This window comes from Cynara cardunculus (assembly GCF_001531365.2).
Source record: "Cynara cardunculus var. scolymus isolate 2C chromosome LG 13, CcrdV1, whole genome shotgun sequence".
Taxonomy (NCBI): Eukaryota; Viridiplantae; Streptophyta; class Magnoliopsida; order Asterales; family Asteraceae; genus Cynara; species Cynara cardunculus.
The window spans coordinates 25,659,908-25,672,499 of record NC_037540.1 but is presented as its reverse complement, the minus strand read 5'-3'; the positions used below and the strand labels follow the sequence as shown (position 1 = coordinate 25,672,499).

General features: G+C 36.2%; 1 protein-coding gene across 1 annotated transcript; it reads left to right on the top strand.

Annotated features, from left to right (window-relative positions):
- The first annotated feature begins 2,450 nt into the window (after positions 1–2,450).
- On the top strand, positions 2,451–9,357 carry LOC112525236. Its single transcript, XM_025135274.1, has 8 exons — positions 2,451–2,931; positions 4,562–4,653; positions 5,250–5,950; positions 6,739–6,809; positions 7,116–7,205; positions 7,314–7,499; positions 8,713–8,821; positions 8,903–9,357. The coding sequence occupies exons 1-8, from the start codon at positions 2,560–2,562 to the stop codon at positions 9,070–9,072; spliced, it is 1,791 nt and encodes a 596-aa protein (XP_024991042.1). The 5' UTR covers positions 2,451–2,559; the 3' UTR covers positions 9,073–9,357.
- Positions 9,358–12,592: the final 3,235 nt, after the last annotated feature.

Genomic DNA, 12,592 nt, shown 5'->3' with positions numbered 1-12,592 from the left:
ATATATATATATGAGTAAGATTAAATGTTAATCAAAGTTTTTGTGTTAACTTTGTTAACCGATTTTGGCCATTCAATCTTTCAATAAACAGTTGTAATTAATTATGATAAAAACTTATTTTTTTAAATTTAAAATTGCATAAAGATAAATGAACAATGTTGAAAAGGGTATTTAAGTAAAAAAAATTATGTAACTCCCATATCATTAATTAATTGGGAGTTACACAATAAAAAATTCTATGATTTTTTTGTTAATGTAAGAACCATATGAACACAACTATATATATATATATATATATATATAGAGTATATTTCTTTTACAACCTTGTGTATTTGTACAACCCTTACAACCCAATTAATTATAGAAATGATGGGAGTTCATTTATTATGATTTGAATATTTATGGAATATGAATAGAGTTCATTAATTATGATTAATACTTTATATTAAGAAACAATTAATTGATTAAAAATTGAATAGTTGAGATGAGGGTTGTATAGGGTGTAGGAATGGCAAAGGGTGTAGAATAACATCTCTCTCTCTCTCTCTCTCTATATATATATATATATATATATATATATATATGAACCATTGTGTCAAATACGAACAAAAATTTGACATATATATGAACTTGGACTGCATATCATTTATGAACACAATATGAACATAATAAAAATAACTGTTATACGAAATGAAATAAATAAAAAAACAGGTATGGACACGATATGAACAGCTTGTGAACAATAGTTCTTTCATTATAAACACATTCAAGAGTGATACTTTGTCAATTGTAGTTTTATACATGCATTGCATCCACATCGTTTAAGGTTCACCCATTGTTCATATATGTTTTTGATCTTATATGGTTGTTCACCCCTTGTTCATATCGTATTCACCTCTTATTCATATCATATAAAATATATGAACACATAACCCCAACGCTATGAACACCGAGTGCAAACACTTACACAAATATAAAGATTTGGTATCAAGCTTAAAAAATAACATTTGTGTTCATATGATAGAAGTAACATGAACACAATGGTTCATGATTCATAAAAGTCGGTAATATGACAAATATTAAAATGGGTCGTGCATGTACTTCAATTTGAACATGTAAATTAGGTACATATTTTAATAATTAAAGAAAAAAGCTATCAATACAAGATGAGTTATAAAAAACACAACACATCATAATGAACATAATTTCGATTAAAAGGAATCTAAAAAAAATAAAAATCTATTACCAAGACATTCGTTTTTGTTAATTTCTTCAATTCCCGACCTCGAACCTCGATTGTCATCATAAACCATTTTAATATTATAATTGTTGTCGATTTATTTTTCATTGTGTTTATCCATATTAGCTTGATCGATACCGAAAATTTTTACTGCCGTGTTTTTTATGCGAATTAAAAACTGATAAAACAATAAATATGAAAGATCAAAATTTAAAAAAATAAAAATATTAATATTATAAATGCATATTTTTTAGGATTTGATGATTTGTAACTTCTTATTAATTGTTTGGGAGTTACATATCAAATAAATTTACTGAAATACCATTGTAATTAAAATGTGAAAATGATCTAAACCTACAAAAAAAATGGAATTTGATTGGTTGCCATGGTTTTCAAAGTTAACATAAAGTTGTTGGTTAACATTTGATATTCCCTATATATATATATATATATATATATATATATATATATATATAGGGGCCTATTCAAGGGAGAACTGAGTTGTTTGTGGTAACTGTGAGAACCAATATCAACCACAAATCAATAGATAAATTAGGAAATTTATAAATTTGGTAATTTTAAATTAAAATCTTAATGCAAGGATATTTTTGGTATTTTAAAACTCTCATCTCTCCTCTCTCCAGCCACCGTTCTCCGGCCTCCGGACACCGTCCACCGGTGATACCACTATGATACCACTGTGATACCTAAAAATATTGACTCTGTTAAACAAAAGATACATTGTGATACCTAATCATATATAAGATGCATAGTGATACCACTGTGTTACATCTTCGATCGACCACACAAACGACATCAATGTGATACCCAAACACATATATGATGCATTGTGATACCATTGTAGTATCACCGGAGGACGGTGGCCGGAGAAAGAAAAGAGGAGGGATGAAAGTTTTAAAATACCAAAAATATCCTTGCATTAATATTTTAATTCAAAATTACCAAAACTATAAATTTCCTAATTTATCTATTGATTTATGGTTAATATTAATTCTTACAATTACCACAAACTAATTAGTTCTCATTTAATTAGACCCATGTATATATATAACCACAGTCCACAGGTACGAAATTTGTAATTTAATATTTTATATATTCTATGCACATATTATCATATATCATCATCTGGGGATGAAGATGGTTCTGGTCGTCAAAAAACAAAAGAGGAAAACGCACCAATTGCTCTTCTGTCCAAACACGCAAGACCTCCTTCATTTTGTCCAGGCGCCAAGATTCACAAACAACTCACCAAGCAAGATCTTCATTCTTTGAGTTGTAAGAACGTAAATCCACACAAAATGCAGTGTCCAACCAATAACTTCTTCCGATACAACACCACTTTATGCGCCTGCAATCCAGGTTACTTTTACAACACCACCGACGACACATGCTCACCGTTTACCGCCTCCTCCGGCGACGATTTCTTGGTGGGTTCTGGGGTTGACTATTCAATCAATATCCCTGTTAACATCTTCGCATTTGATACAATCAAGAGGTTCACTCAATCTCAGGCTGTGTTTCTCGAGACTACTTTTGTTTTAGTTTTGTGTTGGCTCGTATTTTGCTTTTTTGTGAGGTTTGGGAAGCTTGGTGATGGAAGAACACCTTGGTTTCAGATCAGATGGTGGATTAGCAGATTGGATGTCGCCTTCGCTACTCGCCATTGGCTGGTACTCTTCTTTTCTTGCTTTCATTGTTGGATTGGAGCTGCGATTGTTAGATTTAGTTACTAAATTGGGATCATTAATTGTCCATCTTCGACTTTTACGATCCAAATTAGCTAAGTATTTGATAGCTTCACTGAATCATAATTGTGCATAAATTCTTTCTTTGTGCAGAATGATAACTAAATTGAACCATATAAAGACTACCGAAATAGAAAATATTTTTGAAGATAAAGAACTTCAACAATATGTTAAATCCGAATTTGGTTTGTGGATCGAAGAGATTGCTTTTGAGACTTGCTCCATGGAAGAGCAATCAGGGCCTGTTTGGTCCTGAATGAATAAATTCTTTGTGAGAATTAATGTGTCTGGTTAGATTGAGAAAGTTTTTGTTTAGGAGGGATTTCTCGTAGATGAAAGGAGCGTGTCTTTTTAACCGGTAGGAATCTTGCTGAATATTGCCAATTTCTACATCATTAAATCACTACCAAACAATTATATCTAGCTGACCAAATAAGTTGCGAGTCCCATTAAGCTTGTTATGCTTCAAACAATCAGGCCGACAGCCTTGTAGAGTTTGTAAATTATATACAACTTGCAAAATATAGAATCAAAATTTTACATGGTATGAGAGCCTAGATCTAGGAATACCTTCAATTGTTAGGGTTTTCTTGTCACTCGTTCACCATCTTTTTCAGCCATGACAGATGGAAAATTGAAGGGTGCGTTCCCTTACTCTTCCTTCACGTCATTTCTTAGCATGTCGATCACAGACGTGAAGAAAGAGTGAGGGGTGAATGAAATAACAGCTTGTTGGAAATGATCACAGCCAAATGAATGAAAAAAGGTATGCTTTTTGTGACTGTTTATAAATATTTGTCATCAAGTCGATTACGAAAATTACATGACGAGGTTAGGATTTTGCAGAAGCCTCAATTTCTTCTCTGGATATTGGTAAATTTTTAACTAAACCGAACCAAACCAAACAAACCCAGTGAATTTGACATGAAGTAGGTTCTTGGGAGGTAAGATGTACGAAAAATTTACCTCGATCATGGGGGTAGAGTGACTGTTCCTGTAAACACGCCCTGCTTGGTAAATGTAATTGAAGATTCTTAAGTTGTACCGGTGGAACATAAGCCGGTAAAGTTTTTCTGGTTTACTTTGTTATAAATGTGTCGGGTATGACTCTTTATCTATGGACAAGGAATACAAGCCGGTAAAGGTTCATGTTACACGATAGAAATAGGATAAACGTTTGGTTTGTATCTTCGTTAGTGTCATGTGAAATGGGGTTTGGTTTATTTCCTTTGTTCTTGGCAAAGAGTCCCTTCTTGTACCATGTAAATTGAAGGTATTCCCCGAGTAATAAGCATCTGTTTCTACCCTAAATAGATATGTATGCGTGTATGCATATGCATAGTTATGTATCTATGTGAATGTTTTGAATAGATCTACATGTATGTATGCATGAGTGTATGTGTATATATATCTTTGTTGGCATCAAGCTTTGTAATCGGTGCTAAGTTTACATGATCATGTTTGATAGTTCATCATTATTGTTGCCACCATCTCGTATTTTTCTTGGACCGTGTATTCCGATGGTTACACATTGTTGTTGATGTCATTTGTGTAGGATGATCAAAAGGTTGTCAAGAAGCGAAAGACGGAACTTGGTGGAGCTTTCTCGATTGCAAGTTGGATTCTTTTTATTGGTTTGTTTGCTGCGTGAGTGACTTATCTAAATCTCCAATTCTTCACTTCTATATGGCAAAATAGACCAAGACATCGCTATACTTTTACAATGATATATTAATTCCATACTTATACCATCACAATCTTATCAGTTACGTCATTTTCACTTAATTTTAATCAAATTAACCACATCTATGGTCGATTTAAGACAAGAGGACCAGAGGAAAGAGAAAATGAAATTCAACCTTTATATATGGTTTATGTTACTTGGGGGATGTTTTTCTCATTAACTCGTATATAGATTATGATGATGACATGGATTAAGCTGCATGTATGAATATAGATGAAATGACCATTTTGGCCCTCAATCTGGATTAGGTGTGGAATTAAAAAATGGTTGTTTCATAAAGGTGTTTGAATACAAATTCTGAATGATAAAAAAAGATCAACTTAACAACCTAAATAGTTTGATTCGAATTAAGCGAAAATAACGTAATCTATATGATTACGAGAATATTTACAGATCTTTTAGTTTAACATGTAAACTTCTGAAAGTAAGATGATGTATGTATGATGTATCTATTTTGCCATACTACGAACATTATGTTTTTGCATGTTTGACATCACAGGTTGTTGTACCAAGTTATATCCACGAGAACTATCGAGGTTCACAGTGTATTAGCATCGAATGCACCTGACTTGGCTTCCTTCAATAATGACATGGAATTCAACATAACGACCGTTTCTAGCATGAGTTGTTCCAATCTACAGGGTCTCGGTACTTTGGTAACCGGAAATCCAGGATTCATCGACTATCGGAGATCACTGCTTTCCACTTTTGTCAACTTCTCGTGCCAAAACACCACCAAGGGGCCGACCATAACTCTTAAATGTGACGATTGTCATCTTGTTAGCGACAATATATACATCTCATGGCAGTTTGTTGATCTCCCAAATGTGCCTGCAACCGCCGTTGGTTTCGAGTTTAAGTTAACGGCAAGGGACCGGCAGCACAAAAAGCATTTGAGTTTTGTAAGTGGTGCTTTGAAGAATGGAAGCACGAACAGTGCAAAGTTCGTTACATATAGAGGGAAAGATCCAAATATCGTACAATTTAATTTGTTTCCAAGAATATACCGAAATAAACATGATCTCAAGCTTATACAGCCTCTTTTTCATGAATTCATTCCGGGTTCGTCTTTTGACGAAGCGAGTCAGCTGCAGGCTTCACTACAGAGATCAAGCGATGGACTCGTTAACACCATGCTGTATATCAATTTTCTTTCGGCCTACATCGTGCAAATCGACAATCAAAACACTCTCGGGCCTGGTGAGTAATTTACTGAGGTTGGATTTGTGTTCTTTTTTTCTCAATATATACTTGTTGAAATATTTATATGTGGAACTTCAATCAAGAATCTGATATCATGGAGTAAACTACACTTTTTGGTCCATGTGGTTAGAAGTTACGGATTTGGTTCCTGTGGTTTGTTTATTACATTTACAGTCACCGTGGTTTCAAATCCTCATGGATTTGGCCCCTCTGAGATGACCCTGTTAAAAATGTATGTTGAGGAGTGGTTATCAGAGATCTCAGCCTCTGTATCCGGGCTCTGCCAGAGAAGATGACGGGGGAGGGGGGGGAATCGGGGAGGGGAGGAAGGTGTTGCTGCCGGAGAACCAGGGGCCTTTCATCTGTCTCTCTGTCTGTGTGTGTATATACATCATATAAATTTTAAATTTTTAAAAGAAAATGATTGGAAAATGGAAAAAGACCAAAATGCCCCCACTTAACTGATTTTTTTTTACGGAGTTATCTCAAGGGACCAAATCCGTAAAGACATGCAAATCACAGTGTCCGCCAAACGTAAGAAAACAAACCACAGGGACCAAATCCGTGATTGCTGACAACCCATAGGGACCAAAAATGTAGTTTACTCTGTATCTTGTGAAGTTGTTAAAGATACTATATCATTCCATCCCACAAAAACTAGAACAATTTATAGGTCATGAAGGACAGACATTTGACTAACAATTGAATACTTATATAGAACAATGGAACGAAATGCCAAAGTTAGACGTAGTGATCTAATGTATCTTATTTTTCGAAGAATGCAGTGGGCTTTCTTGCTGATCTGGGTGGCCTGTATTGTGTTAGTATTGGCATATTTTTCTACTTTTTGGTGCAAGTACGCTTCTTATTCCCTTTCCGTTAAACGCCCAAGTTTCAAATTTTAACACCGCTTTTCTTGTTCTCAAGTATTTTTCAAATGTTCTTATGTCCTATTATAGCAAATCTTTTGAGCAAGCTTTATCCTTTTCTGCACACTTTGCGTAAGATAGGGGTCTTCACAAAAACAGCCGTTCTATTCTTTAGGGTAGAGGTCAGGTCTGCTCCTCCCCCCCACCTCCAGGTGGGATGTAGTTGGTTGGTTTTGTTTTACTTGTATCTACATGTTTTATTCTTCTTGCCATCCTAATTATTATTCTTGTAGTTTGAATACAGATTCAAGAGGTTCCGTCACGAGGATGATGTGATGAGAAGTATTAGAAATCGTCGAAAAGCTCAAGAACAGTGGGACAAAGTATGTTGTTTTAATTGGTTGTAATATGTTTGAATCATTTTACTTGAAACCAGTTGGATGTGATCATTATATACTGAATTTTGATGTTTGTTTTATTATTGGAACTAGCTGAGAAAGTACGTAAATTTTACATGGGGTCGTGGTCTAATTCCTTCTGAAGATGGAGTGTTCGTGGAAAAGGCATGCTGCAATTGTTTTCCAAACCTGAAAGGAGGATCTTCGTTTAATCAAAGGAAACAAATAAGAATGGGTGACCTCAGTTTCAACACTAAACTTAGCACACAGAGTGAGAGGGTAAGTAGTTGGAAGTAATTTTCTCTAGGGTAATTACTTGCTTCAAAAATGTGCAGTGTGTATAAATATGCATACACATGTATATGATTTAACATACTTATGAACTCTATGTATATGCACGTATGTATCTATATGCACACATGCAAATGTATCTATGTATGCACACATACATATATATGTATGTAGAAGGAGGTTCATTGAGAATCGGGGAACCATCGAAAGCATGCCACATGTCCATATTCGTCATGAATATAGACATGAATCTTTACAACATTCATCATGAATACAAGCATTCATGTTGAATGTTATCATCATGTTACGACATTCATGATGAATGTCCTGTCAATATACATCATGAATATGGACATATGATGCGCTCTCGGTGCTTTCCTGGTTCTCAATGAAAATGAGGATCCTAACGGAACCTAACCTATGTATGTATATTAGTATGTACATATATCTATGGCCACGTGCCATTATATACATGTTTATGTGTCTGTGTGTATGTATACATGTACAAGTCTATGTGTATGAATGAGTATACTTGTGTCTATGTGTATATGTTTGCATGCATATGCATATATATAAACACACACATGTATATATGACGAAGGATCATGTGAGAAAGAGAGTTAAGGTGAGAAGCGTAAGAGGGGATCTGGACCTTTGATCACCTTTAATCTCAAACCCACCCATGAATCTTGTTTTATACGGGGATTGATCTGGTGAATCTGGGTGCATCTTATCCTAATGTGCATCCAAGGATGGAGATCCTTTCTTACACTTCTCACCTTAACTCTCCTTCTCACCGGAACCCAGCCCTGTATATACTTGTCTCTCTATACACATACACGTATGTATATGTTAAATGGTAATAGAAAACGAGAATATTCAAGATAGCTGTGAAAAAGATTACTCAATATGCAAAAATACTTGCTACCCTTTTCGGCTACAACCCTTTGTACTCATGATCATTTAAAGGGAATACATATGCCAAAAACTTGTAAGGAAACTTTCCTTTATTCCGTATGCGAATGCCAAACAAACCCAGTAAGTCCTAGACGGAAGTAGCGTATAAGGAGTGGGATATACGCAGATCTGACCTATACCCCAAATAGTCAGTATGCGAATGCAACATTACTTAATTGCCCCTCAACTCACTTGACACTCAAAAGTCGAACACAAACTGATTTTGTCCTTGTGACATGCACAGGGGCTAGGAGCTGTAAAAGAAATAAAGGAAAAAAGTAGTATGCATTCAAATAATGCAAATACACCTCGACAAGAAGCCTTGACGGTTATACCTTTGCCACCATCATTAGGTAAACTACCCATCCCCTTATATGCAGTATTTTAAAGTTGTGAACGGCTTCCGAGTTTCCTTTTGTAAAATGTGTTGGCAGAAATGAGGGCTGGTTCGAAAATTAGCATTCCAGAAATCCAGAAAAATCTTGAAAACATCTATGAATACAACGTGATGCTTCGAGAGAAGTTGGTTATCGCTCAATCCACGATCCAAGCTTTAACATCAAAGGCGTCTGCATCTTCTTCATCAGACCAGATCCACCAGTAGCATTTTGCTCTTATTCCTTTTGTAAACTGAAGGCTATTTTAGTCTTTGGTCATTCTTATCGGATATAATGGTGCAATGGGTCCTGGTCGTAGAGTTTTGTTCGATGAGTGAAATTGCATTCTGAGAACATTTTGAGGCGTAGAGTTTGGTTTGTATCATTAGGCTTTCCTGTATGTAATTAAATTTGAAGCAGTGGTTATATTCTTTGGTTGTATATTTTATGGCAATGAATAGAGATGGGGGGGCCAATGTAACCGGTCCCGGTCTAGCCCATCTGATCACGCACATCGTGTTACGACTCGTTACCCATTTCTTAAAAAAACAGGGCCTTCACCGGGTCTTGGTACCCGGGCCTTGTAATCAGTTATAAAACATTTATGTTTGTATTTTATATTTGACTGGAGTTCACATTTTAGCATTCGGCAATAACTCGGCTGTGTCTGCCAATCACATTAACCGGGTCGGTTGTAACCGATAACAGGCCCATCCGGTCACCCGATTCGTCAGCACTGAATGAAGCAAGGGTTGTGGTTATTCCTCTATATGTGTTGTGTCCAGGTATTTTTTTATGTACATGTATATGTGTATATATGCATGTGTTTGATGTGTGTATGTATACATGTACAAGTGTCTGTGTATGGATGAATGAACTTGTGTCCATGTGTTGTGTATAATTGTATATAGGGTATGTCTATGCATGCATGTGTTCGATATGTGTATGTATACATATACAAGTGTCTATGTGTATGGATGAATGAACTTGTGTCCATGTGTATAATTGTATATACTTGTGTACGTTTGCATGCATATACATAATACATATATATATATATATATATATATATAAACGTGTGTCTATATTTGTGTTTCTATACTTTTTGATAGAGAGGGGGGTGACTCCACCAGATCAAGAAAAAACACTTAAACGCTAAAAAGCAAGACAAAATACGCGCTCGGGTGGGGGCGAACAACATCCACCAGAAATAACCAAGGCACCCCGAGAGAAAAAAGGAGGAAGAAAGCGAAGAAGAAAGAAGAGAGGAAGAGAAAGAGAGAAAAGAAAAACAGAGAAAGGGGAAGAGACGAAGAGAGAGAAGAAGAGGGGGAGAAAGAGAGAGAAGAAGAAACCGACCACAAGGGAGGGCCCGGTCAAGCCAAGACCGGGAAAACAACGGGGGACACCACAGGGGCAGGAGAAGGGGCCTAAAAAAGGCACACCCTAGACCGCACCAAGAAAACCAGGAAAGCAGAGGTGCTCACACAAACAGACAAACAGCACAAAAGAAAAGGACGGCTAAGGAAGGTTCCAAACAAGCCGAGCCCGGTCAACATTTAGGGAGGGCTTGAAAGTTAGGCTAAGAAGCCTGGAACGGACATCATCAGTAATCGTCTTACCCACCGCAATATGCGATCTTCTTTTGCTTTTGAAGATGCGGTTATTGCTTTCTTGCCATAAGTGGTAGACGGTCGCAGCAAGCACTAAGCGACGAATGATAGACCATATGGTCTTTCCTTTGGTGACTTGCTGAAACATACCGATAATATTAGCCCAGATATCCGGGATACCGTTGAGGTTCAGCTTGGCTTTTAAGCCATTCCAGACCAGATTTGGGAACGGGCACTCAAAGAAAAGATACGAATGCGAATCAGGCCCGTTCTGACAGAACGCACAGGACAGGTCGGAATAGGCCTCCCAGAACCGGAGTTTATACACATGTACATATACGTTAAATGGTAATGAAAAAATGAATTTATTCTACAAGGTTGTGAAAAATATCTCTCAATATGCAAAAATACTCGCTACCCCTTTTCCATGACGGCAATTAGTTTTGTACCATTGATAGACTACTTAATATTCAATTCAAAAGGCTCTACTTAGTTTCGCAAGCCTTTGTCATTGTCAGTCAACTAAGTAGGGCCTGAGGCCCCTGTGAATCCGTAAATCTGAGGAGCATGCTGCAACAAAAGGATGGTCCCTTATACATTTGATTCTTTCCGGAAGGGAAAAAAAGTACCCCATCATAGTTTACCTCTCCTTGTGATTGGGATAAGGTAGATGCCTCCCAGCCGGGGGGCGGATCGAATCGAAGTTTCCTTAGGTAGCCACCAACCTACAGTTATCCTTAAACTTCCGTGCTTGGTGGAGAAGAAGCGAACAAAGGTACGCTCGATAATTAATTTCAAGGCAATACATAGTGTCTATAAATTTCCTTCGTAAAAATGAGGGTGTTCAAATTTGTTCTTGAAAAATAGGAGCGTTAACCTCAACGGGTTGCATACTTTTTTAACTTTAACCCTTCAATTTCTTAAACAAATTTTAGTTACATCATTTTCTTTCCTTTATTTTACCTGTATCTAGTGTTTAGGCAAAAAACCGACACTGGGTTTTAGTAAGACACTGAGCAACCTATACAAAATAGAAGAGACTACGACGACGAAGATGAAGAACTTGATAACAATAGATGGGTTTATCAAATGTCTCGAAATCAAGAAACTTTGAAGTTCAAAATACTTGACGAAAATAAAAAGATATGAAGAAAAATATGTTTATGTTTTACGTATAAATTTATTATTGTAAATATATAGCTAATTTTTTTAATTATTTTATTAAAAAAATTACCAATTAGTACCTATAAATAATTATTTGATTTTAGTTTAAATTGAAAATATTATAAATAATTCATTTGGATATAAATAGAATACATATACATAATTTTTTAAGAGTAGTCTAAATGGAGGTTTTTTTTAAGGGTGTTCGGGCCAAAGCCTGATTAATCCCCGACAAATTTGGAGGCTAAACATGGCCCCACTTAAATGTCGCCAACACTCCCCTTCCAGGGCTCGAACTCGGGTTCATGACTATGCCATGCCCAAGCCTTTACCACTAGGCTGAAAAGTCTTTGACAGTCTAAATGGAGGTTGGTGGCATAGTCAACATAAAAAGAGCTTAGCCTTATAAAGGAAAGTCAAAAGAGTCCCAGTTTTGCAAAAACCAAAAAAACCCTCCCTTGCAAGTCCCACTCCCAAGCACACCCGATAAGTCCCACTCGAAAGTAGGGTTTGAAGTGTTGGATATACATAGACTTGACCTCCACCTTAGAGGAGTCGGTATGTGAATATGTGGATTCTCTCTCTTAGTGATTTGATGATAATCCCTTTTTCACTTAAACGTTGTATTTATATTTCTGTTTCTTCAGTTCCAAGCGATCATCACTGAGCCTGTTCAGTGATCACTGAAGAACTTGTATTGTAATTCAATCAGAGACAATAATTACTTCAAGAAGACAACACTCACACCAAAGAACCTTCAGCTAAAGTCGAAGACTGAAACTGAAGATTAGAGACTGGCGAGTACGTGATCTGAAGCAGTACTCAGTGATTACAAGCCCGTCTACATATGTGTGAAGACTACTNTGGAGGTTAGAAGATAGTAGATAGAAATGCATAAAAAGTGGGTTTTTCTCCCAAAATTTGCAAGAAAAAAAGAGGGAGATGAAGATGTTACCTTGATTGTTGATGA